At 48.1% G+C, this 19,336-nt stretch overlaps 1 protein-coding gene across 6 annotated transcripts in view; it reads right to left on the bottom strand.

The window, feature by feature from the left end:
- The window catches only part of LOC118794865 (protein TANC2-like), a 134,567-nt gene that overhangs the window by 63,632 nt on the left and 51,599 nt on the right, over window positions 1-19,336 (bottom strand). For all 6 annotated transcript variants that reach the window (XM_036553148.1, XM_036553149.1, XM_036553150.1 and 3 more), the window contains one exon: window positions 528-710. In XM_036553148.1, the coding sequence (XP_036409041.1) occupies window positions 528-710 (183 nt within the window). The remainder of the gene's footprint in view (window positions 1-527; window positions 711-19,336) is intronic.

The following is a 19,336-nucleotide window of genomic DNA, read 5'->3' as shown; positions in this document are numbered from 1 at the left end:
ATGTTTTTGTCAAAGAAACGGAAATAAGCCAGTGAAACTCAAAAAGAAAAAGGGTATGTCTGTTACTGTTCCCTGAGGGGCTTTACTACGGTAAAGCTGCACTGAAACCTGCGTGACCAGCAGGTGCCAGGCCTCGGTAAATTGAAGGCATTACCACAGAGTCATGACAACATAGCTATATTAGACAGCCATTTGAAGGTTTTGACACAGAGGATTCACCTGGTTTAGCTCGGAGGAATGAAAGGCACGCTAAAAATAATTCACGCCTGAGTTGGGGTCATTTCTTGTTCATATCACGCTCCCACTGCATTCTCAACTGCTCTGAGGAATTCCTGCGCTGCTCACACAGCACCAACACTGAATCCAAATCCAGCTCCTGAACTGGGATTGACCACAGGCCTCCAAAGGAATTCAATGCCTTCTCTTCCCCTTTTGAGGAACAGACCCCAGCAGCCTGGTATAATGACACGGGCACGTGTGCCTGCATGGAGGCGGAGTGTGCGGTGAGGGGGGCGGGGCCGCCATACCTGTGAGCCTCTTCATTGGCTGCAGCCGCATGCTGATGGCCTGGTGCGTGAGCAGCGGGGAGGAGGGCAGCGAGCGGGACACGCCCTCCATGATGCGGATGTGCTGCATGCCTTCTGTCACCGGGAGCGGGGGCACAGTGTAGTCTCCCTCGAAGGCACAGTCGCTGTCTGTGGAGCTGCCACCTGCAGGAAGGGAGGGGGAGGACACAGGCCAAGAGTTACAGCGGGGCATGAACAGCACCGAGGCTGCATGCGTGAGGTTGGGAGACCAAAACAACAAGAGCACACTCTCACCAGAAATAACCACACTCTTAAACTGCTGTACGTTAGACGTGATTCACTGTATGTGCACGCACTCCCCAGAAATAACCATACCCCTAAACAACTATATGTTAGACACGGTCCACTGTATGTGCGCACACTCAGCAGGAATAACCATTCTCTGAAACGACTCTGTGTTAGACATGCTAACATGCCTGAAGTACATGAGCAGACACAGCATTGCACTTCACAGGAGACCCCTCCACAGTCAGAGTTTACCTCATCTGTGAAAGCACTGGGCAGCAGTGTGTTGCAGCCATTAAGGAATAGGCTGTGTCAAATGTAAACTACAATATGTAATTCATCTTAGATAAGAATGTCTGCTAAGCAAATGTGTGATAATGAATCTGTCCATTTGGGTTGTTTCAAACTTAAATTTACATTTACATTTATTCATTTGGCAGACGCTTTTATCCAAAGCGATTTACATAGGTTACATAGGTTACAGCTCTTTACAATGTTATCCATTTATACAGCTGGATATTTACTGAGGCAGTTGTGGGTTAAGTACCTTGCCCAAGGGTACAGCAGCAGTGTCCCAGCGGGGATCGAACCGGCAACCTTTTGGTTACGAGTCCTGCTCCTTAACCACTATGCTACACTACCGCCTACACTACCACCTAAATCTGCTGCCATGTGCACAAAAGTCATTCAGGTATTCATGTTCATATCAATATCAATCATATCATATCAATACACTGGCCCCCTTGGATTAAAGCAGTTTTTCTTCGCTTTGGAAAAGAAATGGTTTCAACCCTGAGGTTTCTTTAATCATAATCTAATTTCTCATTAGAATAATAGTGGATGCTTGGGGTGGATGTGTAATGGAGCAGAGAGGAAAAAACAGCTGTACCGTTGTGTGAATTACAGAATTTTCTCTGAATTAAACGGAGTGGAATTGGCCCACTTTCACAGCGTCTTGCCTCCAACGGCTGACACATGAGAAATGGGCCGAGAGAAAAGGCTGAGATCAACACCTCCAGGGGGGTGACGTCCCCAAATCCAGAAATCTCTCAACTCATTACGCCGCTCTGCTTTGGCCCAATTACGGGGTCCCTCTGGGGGCCGACGTGGGGCTTCTCTGAGCGGCGCTGGCGGAGTCGGACACTTGGAAGCTTTTCCACAATGAGCAGAAGCCTTACGGTGCCGCTACTGTGAACCAGGGTGGAGTGGCATCGGAATCACTCATTACTTTAAGCGCTGGGACCACTGTGCTTGTCACTATGTTATCCCACATTTCATGAGGATATTTTTGAGGAAGCTCCCTGAAGCAGCAGAATATGCTTCTTGCAATCATTAGAGAGATCACCCAGAGCTTCATTCATCTCAGCTAATCACAGGTGAGTCTGAATTGCAGGTACGACACTCAACAATATGTGTTAGAATTTTTCTAGTCAAGCATAGGGAGCTTTTGCCTTTGGACTCTAAAACAACTCGCAAGCAGCTCCAATGCTATTCTTGCCAACAGAAACTTTGTATTGGCTATTGTGGCTGCATGTATCTATGCTACACGTTGTACGTCCTTTACTTTCTGCTAAGAATGTTGTTGATTCAGTTAGCCAGTTAGAAAAATGTGACGCTAGTTTGCTGGCTAGATCAAAAGAAAATAGCCAAAGATATATATGTTTCTGTATATTGTGTACATTCCACAGACCACTGCAGGGCAACTGGCACCAGAGGAGCATGTGACATACAAGCAAACTGGCCAAGCTTTCATAAACAAAAACACAATTATACATAATTACAGGTCCCTACCCTAAGAAACAGATTCCCTATTTTTATGCTCTATTTCCATGTGCTACACTGGTCTGCGTACTCTAGAATTTTTAGCAGTTTTAGCAGTGTGCTAACCTTGTAGTAACTGCTTTTTTTCAAAGCATGTGTGACACATACTTTGAAAAAAGGCAAGCTCAATTATATTACATGCAATCTTTCACAATAACATTCCACAGCAGCTGTCTGGCTGGTGATTTCCAACATAGACATTGCATTTGTGGCTAATTTCACCAACCATACACTCAAGCAACAAAGTGCGTGTTCTCTGCTGGGGAAGGGTATAGCAATAAAAAGCAGAGTGCGGGAGGTACTCCAGCACAATTTCAGACCATCTATGTTTTGATAAAGATGATTCCATTTTTTTATTCAAGGTGTTACTAAAATGTCTACAGTCAGAGGGCCTCAAACTAATGTCATATCACTGTCATGAAAAGAACATAAGCAAAGCCTGGGTCCAGCGGTGTAGCCTCAATACAGGTTCTGTTTGGAAAGTCCACATTTATTGCAACAGATGAGACGTAGTGCACTTTGCTGAAATATTACTCAAAAATGTAAAAATCAAGTATCTTTGAAGCTAACATTATTATACTGTATTTGGCCATTTTGCTTTTACTTCTACACAGCCTCTTCATGTGCGAGTGGGGGAGTACAAGACCCCTCCTGCTTATCAAAACGCAGGGGGATCTGATGGGCTGGGTGCTGCTGGCACTCAGACACTCCAGCTTAAAGGCTGGCCAAGACCCTCCTTCGGGGCGAAGGCTACAGAAGCAAGAGGGAGGAAAGGCAGATACAGGAAGGCCCGGCACAGCCAAGAGCAGCACCTCCAAACGCACTCTGTGGAGCATTCATACAACCCTGGGTGCAGCTCCAGCCAAGCCGAAGGGATGGGAACTTACAGTAAGCACCGCAATCAATACCAAACATTTCGGCCTTGCAGCATAACTGATCGTTGTTTTTGCCTCAACTACACGTTGAAAGGACATTCTCTTTCTCTCTCACACCCACATACCCTGTGCACAGTGTCGGTGTTATTATGCATCATATTCAGTATCATGAGTAATACTCACAATACCTCCTCTTGTCCTACAAAATTTCCCCAATAAACTCAGACAAAAGGAAATGTAAGCATAAACAGATGTGTCCACTTCAAACACATAGTTTGCTTCTGCTTCTCAGACAGCTGCTAAAGCTGTATGAAAAAGAAAAGTAATATAATGAAGACAGGACACCAACACCATTGTGGGGGGGGGGGTGGCATCCAAACTCAACCAAGCACAATCACATGACTGTGATCATCACATGACTGAAATCACCATAGCCACTGCAGGAGAGCAGCAACTCACCCTGAGTCTTTTAATTTTTTTTAGCTGTTTGTGCTGTTGGAGCTCAAAGCTTTTGGTTCACGTTGCAACGTGGAGACACCGAAGAAACGCACTGCGCGCACAAAGAAAAGCGAAAACAGAGAACAAAGGAGCCTGGACCGCCATACGGCGTGTGTGCAGAAACCACGACAAGGAGAACGGCGAGGACAAAGCTATGCCTTTTCCTGGAGCGGTTGCGTGCTCCCCGGAGCTCCGCAGAAAAGGAAGAGCGAAGCCGGCTGTGAATGTCAGAACAAAAGTGCCTCTGGTGGTCCCAGCCTTGCACTGGCGAGTGCAGAATGTAAATGATGATTCCCTCACAGTGATCTCTCCAGTCTGCACTGGTGCGAGCACCCCGCCCCGCCCACCCCATCCTCCTCTCCCAGAACCAGAGGAGAAATCACAACCGGGTCCGGGTACAGCTTTTTTGCAATGACGTTTCAGGCCGACTCGTGTGGCGAACTGCAGTCCTCATCCACGGCAATAAAAAAAGCGCTACATGCTTCCTGCTGTTGTACCACGTCACGGAGCCCTCTGAGGGACAAACGGAGCGTTATTTGAGCTGTTCCAGAGATAGAAGCTCCACTCACAAACACTTACATGGTGCTATCTGCCCAACTGCATAATGCTACCAAATGTGGATTTCCCGCCATGAACACACCAGACAAGAGTGTGAAGCCTTCTGCCACTGAGTTTAGAGGATAACCTTGAGAACCTGAATGCTCAGCGGCAGCATGCACATTTGCCTTATGCACCTCTTTGGGGATATAATATGTATATATCTGGATAACAGCTGTCCATCTGTGAGTTTATCACTACTGTAAATTACAAAGAGGATGAAAGAAGACAGTAAGTCCCTGGCAGCACATTCTCTCTCTCTCACTGAGTATCCATAAAGATGCTGGTAACAGTGGAGTCGTAAATGTGGAGCATTGAAAAAGCACTGGGCTATTATCTAGACCTTCAGCTCTTTATATTCCATCAGGAAATCACAGAGAGGAGGAGAAGGATCGCTCCTGTAACACGCCCGTGGTAACGAGGGGAAGGGACGTAAAATCAGCAGACACAGAAGCACACGGCACGGCGAGGAGTTAGCGACAGAGGCAGACGGCAGCAGCCGGGGCAGGTGAGAGAGAAGATAAAGGGCTGACAGCTGCGGGAAGGAGGGAAAGAAGAAGAAGGAGTGAGGCTCAAGGCCCTGGACTGGAGAGGAAGAATGAAGAGGAGAGAGGGTATATGGACAGGGTCAAAGGGGGGGAGAGAGCTCACACCGGGGCGGTAGGAAGAGGGAGACAGAGTGGCGTTGGGTCTGTCTCTGACTCTGCCCCGCCCCGTCCTGAGAGGATCAGCTGGGTGGTCAGTCCCGCCCCCTTTGGAGGATGTGCCTCCATTCTGCACTACTGTTAACATGTGTAACAAGGCCTGAAAAGAGTCCAGTATTAGACACAGCACATTTCTGCTTCATCAGCACACATCCTCTGGAGTTCCACAGCCACAACAAGCACCTGCATACGCACAGTGCCACCCCAAACATGGTCCTACATAAAGCAATGCAAGCATTACAAGTTACAGCTATGAATGAAAGTGCTTGTTGTGATTAGGCCTAACCCGAAACCCTGCCAAAAAACAGGAATTACATACGTCTTTTATGTTTAACAGCCAGGACGCGTGGGAGAGGGGAGGCTTGTATTACACTGAACTCAGACATGTTTCACCCCAAGAGACAGGTAAGCTCCTCTCACTCACCAAGTTGTGATTGACGACTTTTATAGCTCATCAAGTACACCAATGTGAAATGTTGTGACATGTAAAGACTCAGAGGACTGGCCATGTCTTTAACATGTCACATGTAGCCAATGACTGTAAAGTGAGAGATGTCTGGTAGCAAATGAAAAGTTCACAGGAATGCAGGAGTGTGTTTGTGAGAATGACTCATTCTCAGTCCGTCTCCAGACTGGCTCCCAGGGAAACATGTACCTGATCTCTGTGGTTACAGGGCTGGCTGCAGCAACAAGGATTAAATATTTAACGTTTAAATCAAGGATTACGTATTGATCAGTTTGCACCAAACTGTAAAACCAGTTTAAAATCTTTGTTGATGAAGTTATTTAGTTCACTTAGACCTAGATATCGCTAGGATGCACACTCAAACTGCCTTGTTTTACATTTAGCCATGTAGATGGCCAGATGGTCCAGAAACTGAGAAAAGGAGCAGGGAGAATCCAACTTGTGACTCAGGACACAAGAGGTATAGTTCAAAGCAAATGAAGCTCACTGTACTGGAGACTTGTGACAAATAAAACAAGCCTGGTACAAGAGTTTTTAAGTATGGCAACTCAAGAGTAAGCAGAGAAATAGACAAAGGTCAGGGAGTAGACAACAGAGAACACAGGTGCAAACACTAATTAACACAGGTGGAAGACAGTTACTAAATGAGACAACACAGGAAGTTCTGAAGCCATCTGGTGGCCAACCCGGGAAGCAGCAGCCATATCCCTGACAGAAACTAGATTGTTACAATGGATGGATGCTGGTAGAAACAGACTGGTGATAAACTTTAGCCTTAGCTGACCATGTAATATGCGGCCAGGTGCCAAAGAAAACTAGGGGCCAAAATGGAATGGGGTCTCTGACACATGTTGGATGAGGTCGTGGTAATTTATTTCTGTTGTCGTTCATTTGTTCCTTCATCGCCTGAAAATTGTGTGTGTGAGTTTCTGTGTGGAGAGGGAGTATGGGAGTCTGCAGCGAACACGGTGACAGTACGTTGGATATGACTGCATATACGCTGGACAATACGTATCCCATAATGCATGGCACATATAGTGGCAGGCCTGTGGTGGGAGGGCTGTAAATATGGCGCGGAGGAGAAACTGGAGATGCTGCGACACTTCACACTGCTGGCACACACGCCCGGCGACAAGTCACGCACTCCCGTCTCCTCCCGCTCGCTTGCAAAGCATCGCCCTTGGCAACGGGGCGGCCTTGCGACTCTGCCGGCAACCTTGGCGGTGACTCATCGGCCTTTCTCCTTCAGACGCGGCGGGCTTGCACAAAGAGGGCCGTGCCCTCGAGGGGCCTTTGGAGAGCATTAAGCCGATGGAGACAAAAGGAGCTCCTTCGTGGCGCTCTGCCCCAGCTGGCACTTGAACAGACGCCGATACGGAGCCTGACCCTCTCGGTTGCGTCCGACGCTTGCTCGACCGAGACCTCTCATTGTGTGGAGGGAGCCGTTCCGCTCTCCCTCCTGGTCGCACGGTTTTGTGGGGTGTCCTGTAAGCCCTGTGTGACAGCCTTGTCACGCTGGCACAGAGACGTTGGATGGTCATGGCCCTCCTTTCACTCTGTCTATGGCAGAACCAAAGGCCTATGCTTCCACTGGCCAGAGCACACCATTTGTGTAATAGTAAAAAAGGTCTTTAATTAGGCCTTTTGCATTGTAAGCACTTTAGCGTAGCAGCTTCTTTCCTTTCAAGACAATTAAAACAAATGATACAGATAGTTATGCTTTGACTCCTTCTCATACAGTGCCTGGGAAGGGTAAATTTAGGCTGCTGGACTTCCTGTTTCAGAGAGAGAGCTTCAATAGGTAAAGCTAACAATTATTTTTCAACACAAATTTCAACATATCAACATTTATTGTCAGAATAATGTTGCACAGAAAAACAAGTATTAAAATTAGTATAAAACAAAATTTAACTTTTTTTTGAAAAACTTGATGACTTACAGTAGTATATTCACTATATACAAAAAGAAAACCAGAGTATACATAAATTATTTTACATTCCAAGAACATGCAATCAATTTCATATCTTAATATGTAAATCCCACTATTGTAATTACCAGATTACAACAGAGAATTTTAGAAACATTTTAGAGCAACATTAACATTTATTAAACAAGCTGAATGACACTGTCATCCTCACCGCTGACTTCAATATGTTTGCTTTGATCAGCCAAACACAATGAAAATGACATATCTGAGCTGTCATACCTTTCACTTTCACTCAGGAGATAAATCGTAACATCAACTACAGTACGTCATCGCCTTCTCTCCTTGCTCTTTAAGGTGTCTATTCAAAATGGTATGTCCCAAACGTCGTCAAACTGCGTTTCATTTCCCTTCAGTGCATTTGTGGAACATCCATTATTGTTTTGGGCTAAATTGTCCTGGGTGCTACCTGTTTCTTCTGGGAATCTGATAGTGCACCATGTAGCCCTGTGGGGAGACCTTTGGGTGGGAGTTAGCCTGGGAATTCGCAACCCACTGTTTTTCCTGCTGGTTTCTTCTAGCGGCGTATGTTCCGATCCCTAGCTACTGTAGCTAAACTGCTGCTGTAGGGAACCTCATTACATGTGCACTGCTTTAGTCAACTTATCGCACAGCTCACCAAAACCATTCTATTTTGGCTTTTCTGGCACAGGTCAGTTGATGTTTAGGAAACTTGATATTGATGTAATCATCAATAACAAAATGATTCCTGGCAATCTCATCAATAGTACACAGAAAACATGGTTCATAAATACCCACTTCCTCAGCAAACCCACAGAAAATACTCACTTCCTCAGCAAACCCACAGAAAATACTCACTTCCTCAGCATCCATTACAGTATGGCTGTGATAATCACCGCGCAACATTTTGCAAACAAACGCGTACAGACACATGATATGAAGCAGACACACGACGCATGCATACTGCAAACCCTAAAAACCCACTCTGCAACATGACGCACCAAATCCTACCAAGCATGTGCGAAACACAAAAGATTTACTTCCATGGTACATCAAACTACATGCCTCACTCAGAATAAATGTCAAGTCTTAATTAATCACAGCAGAGATGAAACAACGGACACGTTTCCTCAAGTGCTGACACCTTTAATTACATAAATCTCATATCAATAAAAACATATGGTATCCTGAAGAATAAACCAAACCATGTGCTCACACACCCACACACATACACACATGTGAAAAAGTAACTTGTAGCAAGTTACTTGTAGCAGCACTTGTAGCAAAAGTAACTTGTAGCAAGTAACTTGTAGCAACTTGTAATAGCCGGAGGGTCTACAGGCATCTGTGTCTAACACACGCAGACTTTCTGACATGCAATGACCACACCACTAACACATGCAAACCATCACACACATGATGACCACAGTGCTGACACACATGGACCATCACAAACGTGATTGAAACAGCACCAACACACACGATGACCACCGCACTGACACACATCCAGTCACACACATGGTTACTGCAGCGTTCACATACATAGCCACTGTGACACAGACTGACACACACGCAGACCGTCAAAAACTCAGTAACGACATCACTGACACACACAGGCGGTCTCAAACACACAGTTACCACAGTGCTGATGCATGCACCATTACCATGGTGCTGCACAACCAAGGACGCGTTACTAATCCATGCGTTTTCCTGGGTGAACTCAGGTGAAGGACCTTGCTCAGGATACAACACAACAGCAGCATTCCACTCACAGCCTGACCTCACGACCCCTTGGCGCTCTGAACACAATGCCCCTCACCCACACACAAAGTACAGCACGCCCCACAACACAGCAGAGGATATTTCAGTCTCTATCCCTAACAGGACTCATGATTTCATAAAGTTAACATGTGTTTTTTTTTTTACATTTATACGGGTTATACAATCACTTCTATTGGATTGTTAAACAGTGAAAACTAGGCCGCATTTGTCATCCTGCTGCAAGCTGCCAGGGCGCGCTTGCCTATATTTTCTGTCCATAAGAAAAATGGGATGGCTTTTATTTTTCTTGAGCAGACGCTTAGAATAGGGGAACTCTACTTTCATTTAGTCTCGCGGTTTTAAGAGCTCATGCTGTTTTGTGGGTCCTTACTACGTCGGAAGCATTCCTCTGAACTCCACGCTAAAATACCCCGCCCCTGACAGCAGCTCCCTTTTCTCATGCCCCCCCCCCATAAAGCGCCAAAAAGCTGCAGGGGGCTACATGTGTCTCTCATTGTCACTAGAGGAGCCGGAGGGACACGCCAGAAATACCAGCCCTAGATTCCCCATTCACTGGCAATTAGGCCCCTTAGAGAGGAAATTCAATTACAGGGATACAGTTATAAGATACAGTGATAATCAGATACGAGTGCAAAACAATGCCCCTTCTGTAGTGCATACTGCACTGCAATTCAGGAAGGGCCCATAAATAGACTACTAGTGCTGCCATGTCTAGAGATCTGAAGCAGTGATTTCACCTTATTCATGCCTGACTGAAAAATAAAGCCAGGACAGGACCTGACATGTACGGACACTATTCTGTCAGCAAGGTGTCCATACCGCTGCGGCGGCGACCCAACCTACAAGGACAGCACCACCTCCATTCTATAGCCTACAAAATAAAGCTTGAGTTATTTACAACTCCTTGCACAAATGTCCATGTGCGGTAAGACGGATATTAGCAGGGCTCTTTTGTAATCGATCCCAGCGTCGCAGCACTAACAGGTAATACAAACATGGGCCATGACTGCAGCTGCTTCACAGGGTCCATCCACCAGGACACCGTCAGTTCCCAACAATAAGGCTAATCCCCCTCTCAGTCATAAGAACAGAGAGGACTGCAAGACATCAGGACTCCTGGGTTAGAAGTGCTGTCCAACATGTTGCTTTCACGGTTGGAGGCACAGGAAGCCCCGCCCACATGCTTTGAAACGTGTTCCTCATGGAGACTGTTCGCCGGTGCAGCATGAACGAAGCAGAGCGCACAGTATGTGTTTCTGTGTATTACAGAACAGAGGGTTACCATATCCACACCACAGCTGGATGAAGGGTCACTTTGATCTCCTCTGCTCCACCATCAGAGGAGTGGGTGGGGGGTGGGGTGGGGGGGGGGTCATGGCACGACACAAAGATGTGCTGCCAAAGCAGTGTGCAGGAGCCCTGTCCCCTCTCCCACCCCCACAACGTTTCACCAACCCATTCTGCCGAGTCTTCCGCTTTCCGCTGCACTTCTCTGATGCCATCCCAGGCCCGCTGCTGCCACCCAGTCTCTGCCCATAGGCACAGAGCAGGTGAAGCAGTAGAGGTTTCCCAACCAAGGTCCTCAGTTACAATGGTCCTGCCACAGTAAGAACATTGCTGCACCCATTCACATTGCTACAAGAGATAATATCATCAGCTCCTCTAGTTACATCTATTTATATTTATCAATTGCTGTGCACTCAATTACCAAAGCAGAAAATATAATAGTATTATTTTACAAATGTACTAAAAAACATATTTTAAATGCAGTACGGAGATGAAAGTTAAGTTTATGAGCCATAAATTGCTGTTCATTAATCTCAGACAAAATCACGCACAGTAAGATGGAGATCAATGAGTTTCAAATGGACCCTGGTCGCTTTTGGTCCTCTCACACACTCATGTCATGTGACACACAGCAGGGAAGCTGCGGAGAGGAGGAGAGGAGAGGAGGCCGGGGTTTTTTCCCAGGGTCCTGAGCTCACGCATGACTTCCTGCACCCTGCGGCTGTCAGATTCCACAGCTGTATCTACCTGGGCTCTAGAAGCTGCAGGCAGGCGTGTCCTTCTTTGGGACCCAGCACAGAAATGAGATTGGACGATAAAGCGTTCATAACTTAAGGACCTTTAATACATTAAGTGCGCGGCTGGGATGGCAAAGTCAAAACACATGGGCGAGAGAGCACTGGCAGATTTGTTGTTTAGGATGCAACAGAATTGGTAACACTTTTGATCATCCTGCTGCCTTGACGGGCATCTCCTCGTATAAGAGTCATTCTTGAACAGCTCACTGAAAATACAAACATAAACCATTATTTAATCTAGACATGAAAAAAAAACAACAGCACAGTCATTCTTTCAGAATTAAGCTGCTCTTTCCACAGCTGGGGGCTGACAAACACAATGAGCAGCAGAGTGCCATGAGGAACTTCTGGAGGCAATTCTACAGAGTGCGGGTATCTGCTTTACATCCCCTCAAACCACACGGATGTGTGTTTACTGTAGACGTACTGTACTACAATAATGTACAATAACATATGGACTCTGTGTAGAACAATGTAAGAGATTTAGATAGACACCACATGCAGTCACACAGGCCCTCTCCCTCTCCCTCTCCCTGCCTCTGAGTGTCAGTGACGTGGCTGGGAGGGGTCCCAACACTTTGATGTGTATCTGTAACCACGGGATTAGAACTCAAGTGGGTCAGGAGGGAGCCCAAGCCTCTGTCTGGGCTCAGGTTACAGGCTGGCTCTCTGCCAGTGATGAGAACAGACAAGAGAGGAACACAGAGCGACACTGACCCCCCGCACCCGGAGGGGGTCGGGTCCAGATACGTCTCCGTCTGTTTGCCTTTTCAAAGGGCCTCTCCGAGGCAAACAATCAGGCCCAGTCTAAACAGTCAGTGACACAGCCGTCCGCCTCTGACATGTTTGCCGAGGGTAAATGGGGTGGGATTAGGCCGGGCGTTGCGGTGCACTGGATGGCAGTGTACACAGCCTGTCTGGGGGTTACTAACACACCTGCGGGGCCCCCACGGCCGGGCGCTCCTCTGCTTCAGAGCTCCAGAGCTCCACGGCGCGGGCCCCCCTGTCCAAGCTCTTTGCCCAGGCCCAGTCCTCTTTGGCTCCATAGAAACACATCCGACAGCAGGAAAAAAACCACACTGACACATACAGCGATCAGCCCGCTGCTTGGCAACTTGGAAGCTGACGATCAACATTTATATTAACAGCTAAAGGTTCTACAGGACTACAGTGATGACCCCAGTTAAGGTCAGCTACTGGTCAAGTTACACTGGACTGACATGTACACAAAGACCAGAGGGAAGCTTCTGGCACCCTTAGTAGTAGGCAGCACGACATGTAGCCATGTCACTGGCAGAGCCAAAGAAGCAGCTTCCCCTGTGATGCTGAAGATGGGCACAGCCCAAAGCTGCTAGTGTCTGACATAATAAACCTGCAGGGTGACAGAGAGGATAGCCCAAAAAAAAGAATTACGCAAGCCCTTTTTTATGCTAATACGACATATTGTTCTGTAGCAGTTTATTAAAGACACAATTATTTTAAATGTCTACTCTCTCTAAATGTCTGTAGGTATGCATGTTGTCAGGTATGTGTGTACATGCATACACCTGTGAAGGGTAAGTTTTCGTTGGCATCGGCTTCACCAAAACACTGCTTTTTTTTGTTTTTTTTTTAAACTCTGTCCCAAAATCCTTAGTGTTCCTCCCCTTTGTGAACTCCAGGAAGCACCACAAAACTGACTTCATAAGGTGGAAACACACTCAGGAAGAGCTCAACAAATGAGAGATGACTGCCAACAGATGAGATTTGACTGTCAAGTGATGCTTATTTATTTAAAATGGCATTTGCAGTCATATTCTAATAAACTGTTTACCAACACTAATTGTGTGGTCATACCAGCAGCTGAACTCTCAATTTGTAAAGATCAAACTGTTAATTTAGCACTGATGTTTATTTGACAGCGCTGCATCTCTTGTAAAAGTTCTTTACACTATTGTTTATTCAACATATTTTGTTAATATTGGCCTAATTAAGTGTAATTAGCTTGTTGATTAATTTTTCTAGGCACCACTGACAAACCAAATTGTCAGTCAATAAAGTTGAGTATCTGTCTGTACTACTAATCAGTTTAAATGGGTCAACAGAAATAACTTTCAGCAACACCTTTAACTGCATGAAGCTTCTTTTAGCATCAAGGAGGATTTTAGTTTAAGGCTGGCAACCGAAGGCAGTGAGCTGACATCTTCATAGGAGGAAACAGCCATAAAAAGTTATTAAAGAGCACTCCTCCACGGCACTTTGAATTGCGGCAATCATCCACAAGAGCAACCAGGAGAAGGTAAAAAATCAGCATCAGAGGCAATGCCTCGCTTTAATCAAAACCAAACCCAAAAGACAAAGGAAACGTGGATTTTTTTTTTTTAATAGAAATAAAAAAAAAATCCCATGAGAATTTCCCACTCCCTGCGAAGATGAAAGCTGAAAAGCGGTCACAGTGCACTCCCGGGGGAGGCATGTGGAGAGCAGACAGCACAACAGCCCGGCACTGACATCGCACAGAGCAGGGCGTCGTATCTCCCATGGACCAATGCAGGGGGGCCTCCTCTGTCCCCCAAATAACAGACCTTTTTAAAAAGTCTCATAAAGAGATCTGCCACGCTTTCTTAGTAGCTGCAAAGTCAGTAGAGGAACATCACAAACAGCCCTTAAAGTCTCCCCAGCACTCCCCGGTAAACGCGGCTTCGGTCACATCCCGTCCGCATTAAGCTAATAAGCTGCAGGCGGGTGGCGGGAGCGCAGCCTGAAAAGCGCAGGGTGCCGGAGACTGCACTGGGAAGGAAACGTCTTCGCGTTCCCGCTTGTCTGTTCGTTTCCTTAATAACGCCCCGTGCGCTCGGACTCTGCCTCCTACCAGCAGCCTGCCTGCACTGCAGAACACAGCGCTTCTGTGGAGAGGCTCCACTGGGCTGCCTGCAGAGGAACGCAAACCAGGTATTTTTTTTTTTTTGGTTTTGGTTTTGGTTTTTCAGGGGTGTTTCGGAGGGGGGGGGGGAGCTACATAGCCCCCTCCATTACTCCAGACCGCTGCAATCAGCATCCTTCTCAGGACGCCTCTGAATATCTGCGGCGGTAATCGGAGCGTAAAAGCATGGAGCGATTCCGGGACAGCCGCCGTCTGACAGAATAACAGCGCTGGGAGCAGGAGGTAATAAGGCGCGCTCTTAATTAAGGTGCGGCAGGTAAAAACTGCACACGTAATCATATCCACCACAGTTCATTTCAGCAGCTATCTGCAGGGCGCCCTTGAGTTCCTAATGGGTACACGGCCCAGGTGGATCAAATATCCGAGGCCGTTCACCTCCAGACACAGAGCGATATAGCCCTGCTATCTGCAGAATCATGAAAGGAAGGCCGAAAGCATGACTATTAAAACCCCGTAACTGCTACAGGGCAAATACTGTTGGAAGGGACAAGGGAGACAGACAAAGCTGCTGCCTCGCAGCCTCACTGCAGACTCAAATCCACTGCGTCACACTGCCATCAGTCAGCTGGAGTCAAGTTCAACTCAGTGTTACAGGTATAACCGAGCAAGCCGCCGCCGCTAAGCTACCTGCTAAGCCGCCTGAGCGGTGCAGCAGGGAGACTGGAGGCGGCCCAATGCTCCTCGAACAGCTGTACCAGTGCTCACCGGCCGGAGGTGGAGGAGGACTGAGGAGGACTGAGGAGGACTGAGGAGTGCCCCCCCCCCCGAGTGACAGGCCTCAAGTAGCGTACGTCAAAGTGAAGCGGGGGGAGCCGTCACTCCACGGGGCTGCAGAGGCAGAATGGCACTCCACCTGATGGATCAGCCTCAGAGCAATCACTCAGGCTAATCTCCCGGGAAAACACCACACCAAGGATGATTTTTTTTCCCTGTGCTACGGAGGGAAGGGGCCATCAGCACTGCCAGGGTACATCCAGAGTCTACAGTGGAACTAAATACAGGACCGATTCTGTGTTGTTTTTCTGAGGTAACCCATGTTAGGCTGAGACTGTAAAGTATGTGACACACTGGGGTTAAGCGAGAAAAGATGTGTTCACAATAATAACATTTTCTCGACAACGACAAAACATCTTCACGCCAATTAAACAGTCACCAAATATTTTAAAACAGACCTCATAAAAAACCTTGCTGAAATAAATTGGAAACTGAAAGATGATGGGTTGCCAAAGTCATTCTTCTATCTTAATGACAATTGGCTTGCAGCTCTTGCTGAACACTGCCTTACAGCAGTTCTAGGGATCTCTACCTGACCTCTTCCACATCCCAGCTGGGAAGTCTTCACACATACGCATGCTCCAGCCTGGCCAGGGCAGCCGAGTTGCCCCGCTGAACTTCGACACAGAGCAGCTTTAGAGTCAACCCGGGTCGCTGACCACCACGGCTCGATGTCTCTGCTTACCGCGAGAGCTTGCTGCGAACCTTTCCAGTTGTCTCTGCTGGCCTGGCCTCTGGTGTGGTGCGTTTGCGAGCTCTCTGTGACTTTGCAGGTCCCCCATGACAGAGAAGACCCACAATCCAAATGCTAGAATTACAACAACTAGAATAGCTCCACATATTTATAGCAACAACTGGATAACTGCAATAGAGGACTACTACGTTGGCTGGGATCAATCCCGAGCATTCTTGTATCCATCTCATATTCAATATATTTATCATGTACTATTCCTAACACAAGGGCTTTCTTTATCCTGTGTGTACTTGACATTGAGCAGGAACTGTACGCTGTGTACTGCCATTCAGAATAGCATAACGGATGAGACACCTTTAAGCAAAAAAAAAAAAAAAAAAAAAAAAAACTTTCAACCAATCCAGCACAGTGTCAGCACGTCAGTGTCTGTGACATCATTAGCACTGCAGCTCGACATGATGGCTGCTGCTCTGAGCCCAGCCCAGCGCTCTAAGGTGAGTGCTGCAGTCCTGTGCACACGGCAGACGGCGCTTCAGCGGGGGGGGCAGCAGAGTGACGTGTGTGTGTGTGTGAGTGTGTGTGTGTGCGAGAGCGTCACTGCTGGCCGTGGAGCCGGAACCCGCCAGCTTCGGGGTGGGGGCGTCGGAGGAGCGGGACCCGGAGAGCACTGCCAGCCATCCCGCGTGGGCCGCCAGGCTCGGGAAAGCTTCGGCGGGGCCTCGGGTGGGCGGCCTCGGCGTGGGCACGCACGCGGGGGCCGGAGATTCTCCTGCACCGCCTGGCCCGCGCTCAGGCACGCACACGCCGGGGGGGGGGGGCGGGACTTACACAGAGGGAGCTACAGGGACAGGCGTTCATTCACACTCACGTAACACACTCTGCTTAACGCCACCATAAAACTGACCAGACTTCAGCACAAGCTCTGCAGGATCTATCTGAAGGAGGTCTACGATTTTGCTTGCTAGAATGAACACAGAGGGGTTTACCAAACGGTACATGACTAAAGCCCAGACGGACTAAGAAAAACAGGAAGCTACTGCGAGGGGACTGGGGCGGGCCTTGACTTCCTTTGGCTGGGGGTAAATCCCACAAGATGTAGAGCGCCGTCCGTAAACCCCTTTTGTGAGCAGCTCATTTAGTGCCCAACCTGGCGGCGGACGCTAAATCGCTGCGCCGAGATGTTTCTGCTGTAACTGCATCTTAATTTCATACCTGCCTGAGCTTTGATTACGCCAGCGCAGCGCAGCTGGGGGACTGGCTGGGCGAGGGCCAGCGTCATCGCGGAGGCTGCGCCATCACTGCGGACGGCCTTGAGAGCGGAGCGGGAGGGGGGGGGGGGGGGGGGTGTTAGAGGGAACGGAAAGCTGACGAATCGCACCGACTCACATTGTGACGGGACTCGGGGCCCCCGCTGCCCGCCCATATGCCGTCGCTCTCGGCCCAAGACCGGGGACACAGGAGAGGGAAGGTCGCGGGCGCTGCTAGAGCTTCCCACAATTCCTTGCGACGAGAGAGCCCGGCTGTGCCGTCAGCCGATTCGCTCATGCTCCTCAGCCAAATGACAGTGCAAGCGAGAGCCCTACTGGTTGCAGCTGTCAGGTGTAGTAATTGCAGTTGACAGGAAGGTCTGCTTGCGCCTTCCAGCCCTTGGCGTCTGAGGACGCTGCTCAGGGTTGCGCATCTTGTTGTTCATGTGTCACCGTGAGCCTGTTACGCCTTCAGACAGGGCATGGTGGAAGCAAGGTCCTGCGATCACAGCCGAGACCTGCACCAGCACCGGAGCTGTGTCAGCCAGTGCTTCATATCCAGCAGTGTAGCCACACTAACCGCACATACAAAGTCGTAAAAGCAGACATGCGCACGAGGGCCTGAGTGCGGATACGCTCACACAGACATACACGTACACTCATACACACACAGACACACGCAGGCACAAACAGACACAAACACGCTGAATTATTCAGTGCTTCTGCAATGTTGACAATAGGGAGGTCTGAGCGGGTTAATGGTGGGGAACAGCGCCGGCGCTCTGAAACGGCAGCCACGTCTCTCAGCCTGCTCCGATATCCATCTGCATTCGACTCTCGTCAAGCTCCCCTGCAGACTTGCTTTATGAACACAGTGAGAAGGGGTCATTCCGCTGCCACATTTACAGACAGTGTTGAGGCAATGCAGTGAGCAGCTTACTTTGTTGTTGGTCCTGCAAAAAAATGAAGGTTCACAAGAGGTACCATTTGAGGAAAATTTTAAAAATGACTACTGTACCATTTACCAATGTTCCAGATGGACTGAGAGGTCCTGACTGTGTTTATATGTGTACCTTAGCTGGTGTTGCTATTAAACCAGTTGAAGGAGTACTAACTCCCATTATAGAACCAATATATCTTGTTATGGATAAAGAAACACCCATGCAATGCACAGTGCTATATTTACACCTAATGGCACCTTATGTTCCAAAAAACATGCCCTTTATCCATTCAATTTGGTGTGGTATTTTAAATCATCCATCAAAGGCATTTTAGAGTAATCCCCAAAGTAAGACAAAATCCTGCCTTTGGAGAGGATTATCTTTAGAATTTCTTTGGACCTACTCAGTCATCAGAGGATCACATGATCATCCCGAAACCATTCCACTACCGGCACACCTAGAGTGGCTTGGTAAGAGCCTGCTCCCTAGTACCAAGTCAGGCTTTTCTCAAAAGTCAAAACTGACACAAAACGACTGAAAAAGAGATCGCCTTTCCCACTGGAGCTTTCTGTGGGCAGGGAGGAGCCATTAGCCCATACCAAGGAGAGGAGAGTGCCCTTACAGCGTATGCAGACCTTCTTCGGCATCCTTTCTCTTCCTTATTTCTCATACACCCCGCGCAAACTCATCCGCTCCTCACGGCAGTGCTCATGCCACTGGGTACAAGGTTACATAAATTATGAATGCTTGCAAAAAATACAATGGCTGGAGATATGGTGCGATAATGCTTTCGGGGTGTGTAAGCAGTTCTGCGTGAGCGTGTGTGTGTGTGTGTGTGCGTGTGTCCGTGTCCACTTGTGCAGTAGTAGATCGTCCCTGAGCCGTCACAGCACTTATTTGAGGTGACAATGAGGAATGGATGCACAGACCGTTCAAGACTTGCAACCTAACCGGCACACTTGTATTAACATTAGTGTCAGCCTCCTGTTCAGGAAGGCCGGACAACGTGGCTGTTTCAGGGGCGGGGCTGTGTCCTCATCTGTCTGCCTGGCCCATAGGGTGGGAGTGATGGAGAGCTGGATGGGGGGGGGGGGGGGGGGGGATATACACAAGGTGCCATCCTGTCCGCTCTGATGAACGACGGTTGCCAGTGTGATGAATCCTCTGACCGCG

This window comes from Megalops cyprinoides, chromosome 19 (assembly GCF_013368585.1).
Source record: "Megalops cyprinoides isolate fMegCyp1 chromosome 19, fMegCyp1.pri, whole genome shotgun sequence".
NCBI lineage: Eukaryota > Metazoa > Chordata > Actinopteri > Elopiformes > Megalopidae > Megalops > Megalops cyprinoides.
This window is presented reverse-complemented; position numbering and strand designations above follow the sequence as displayed.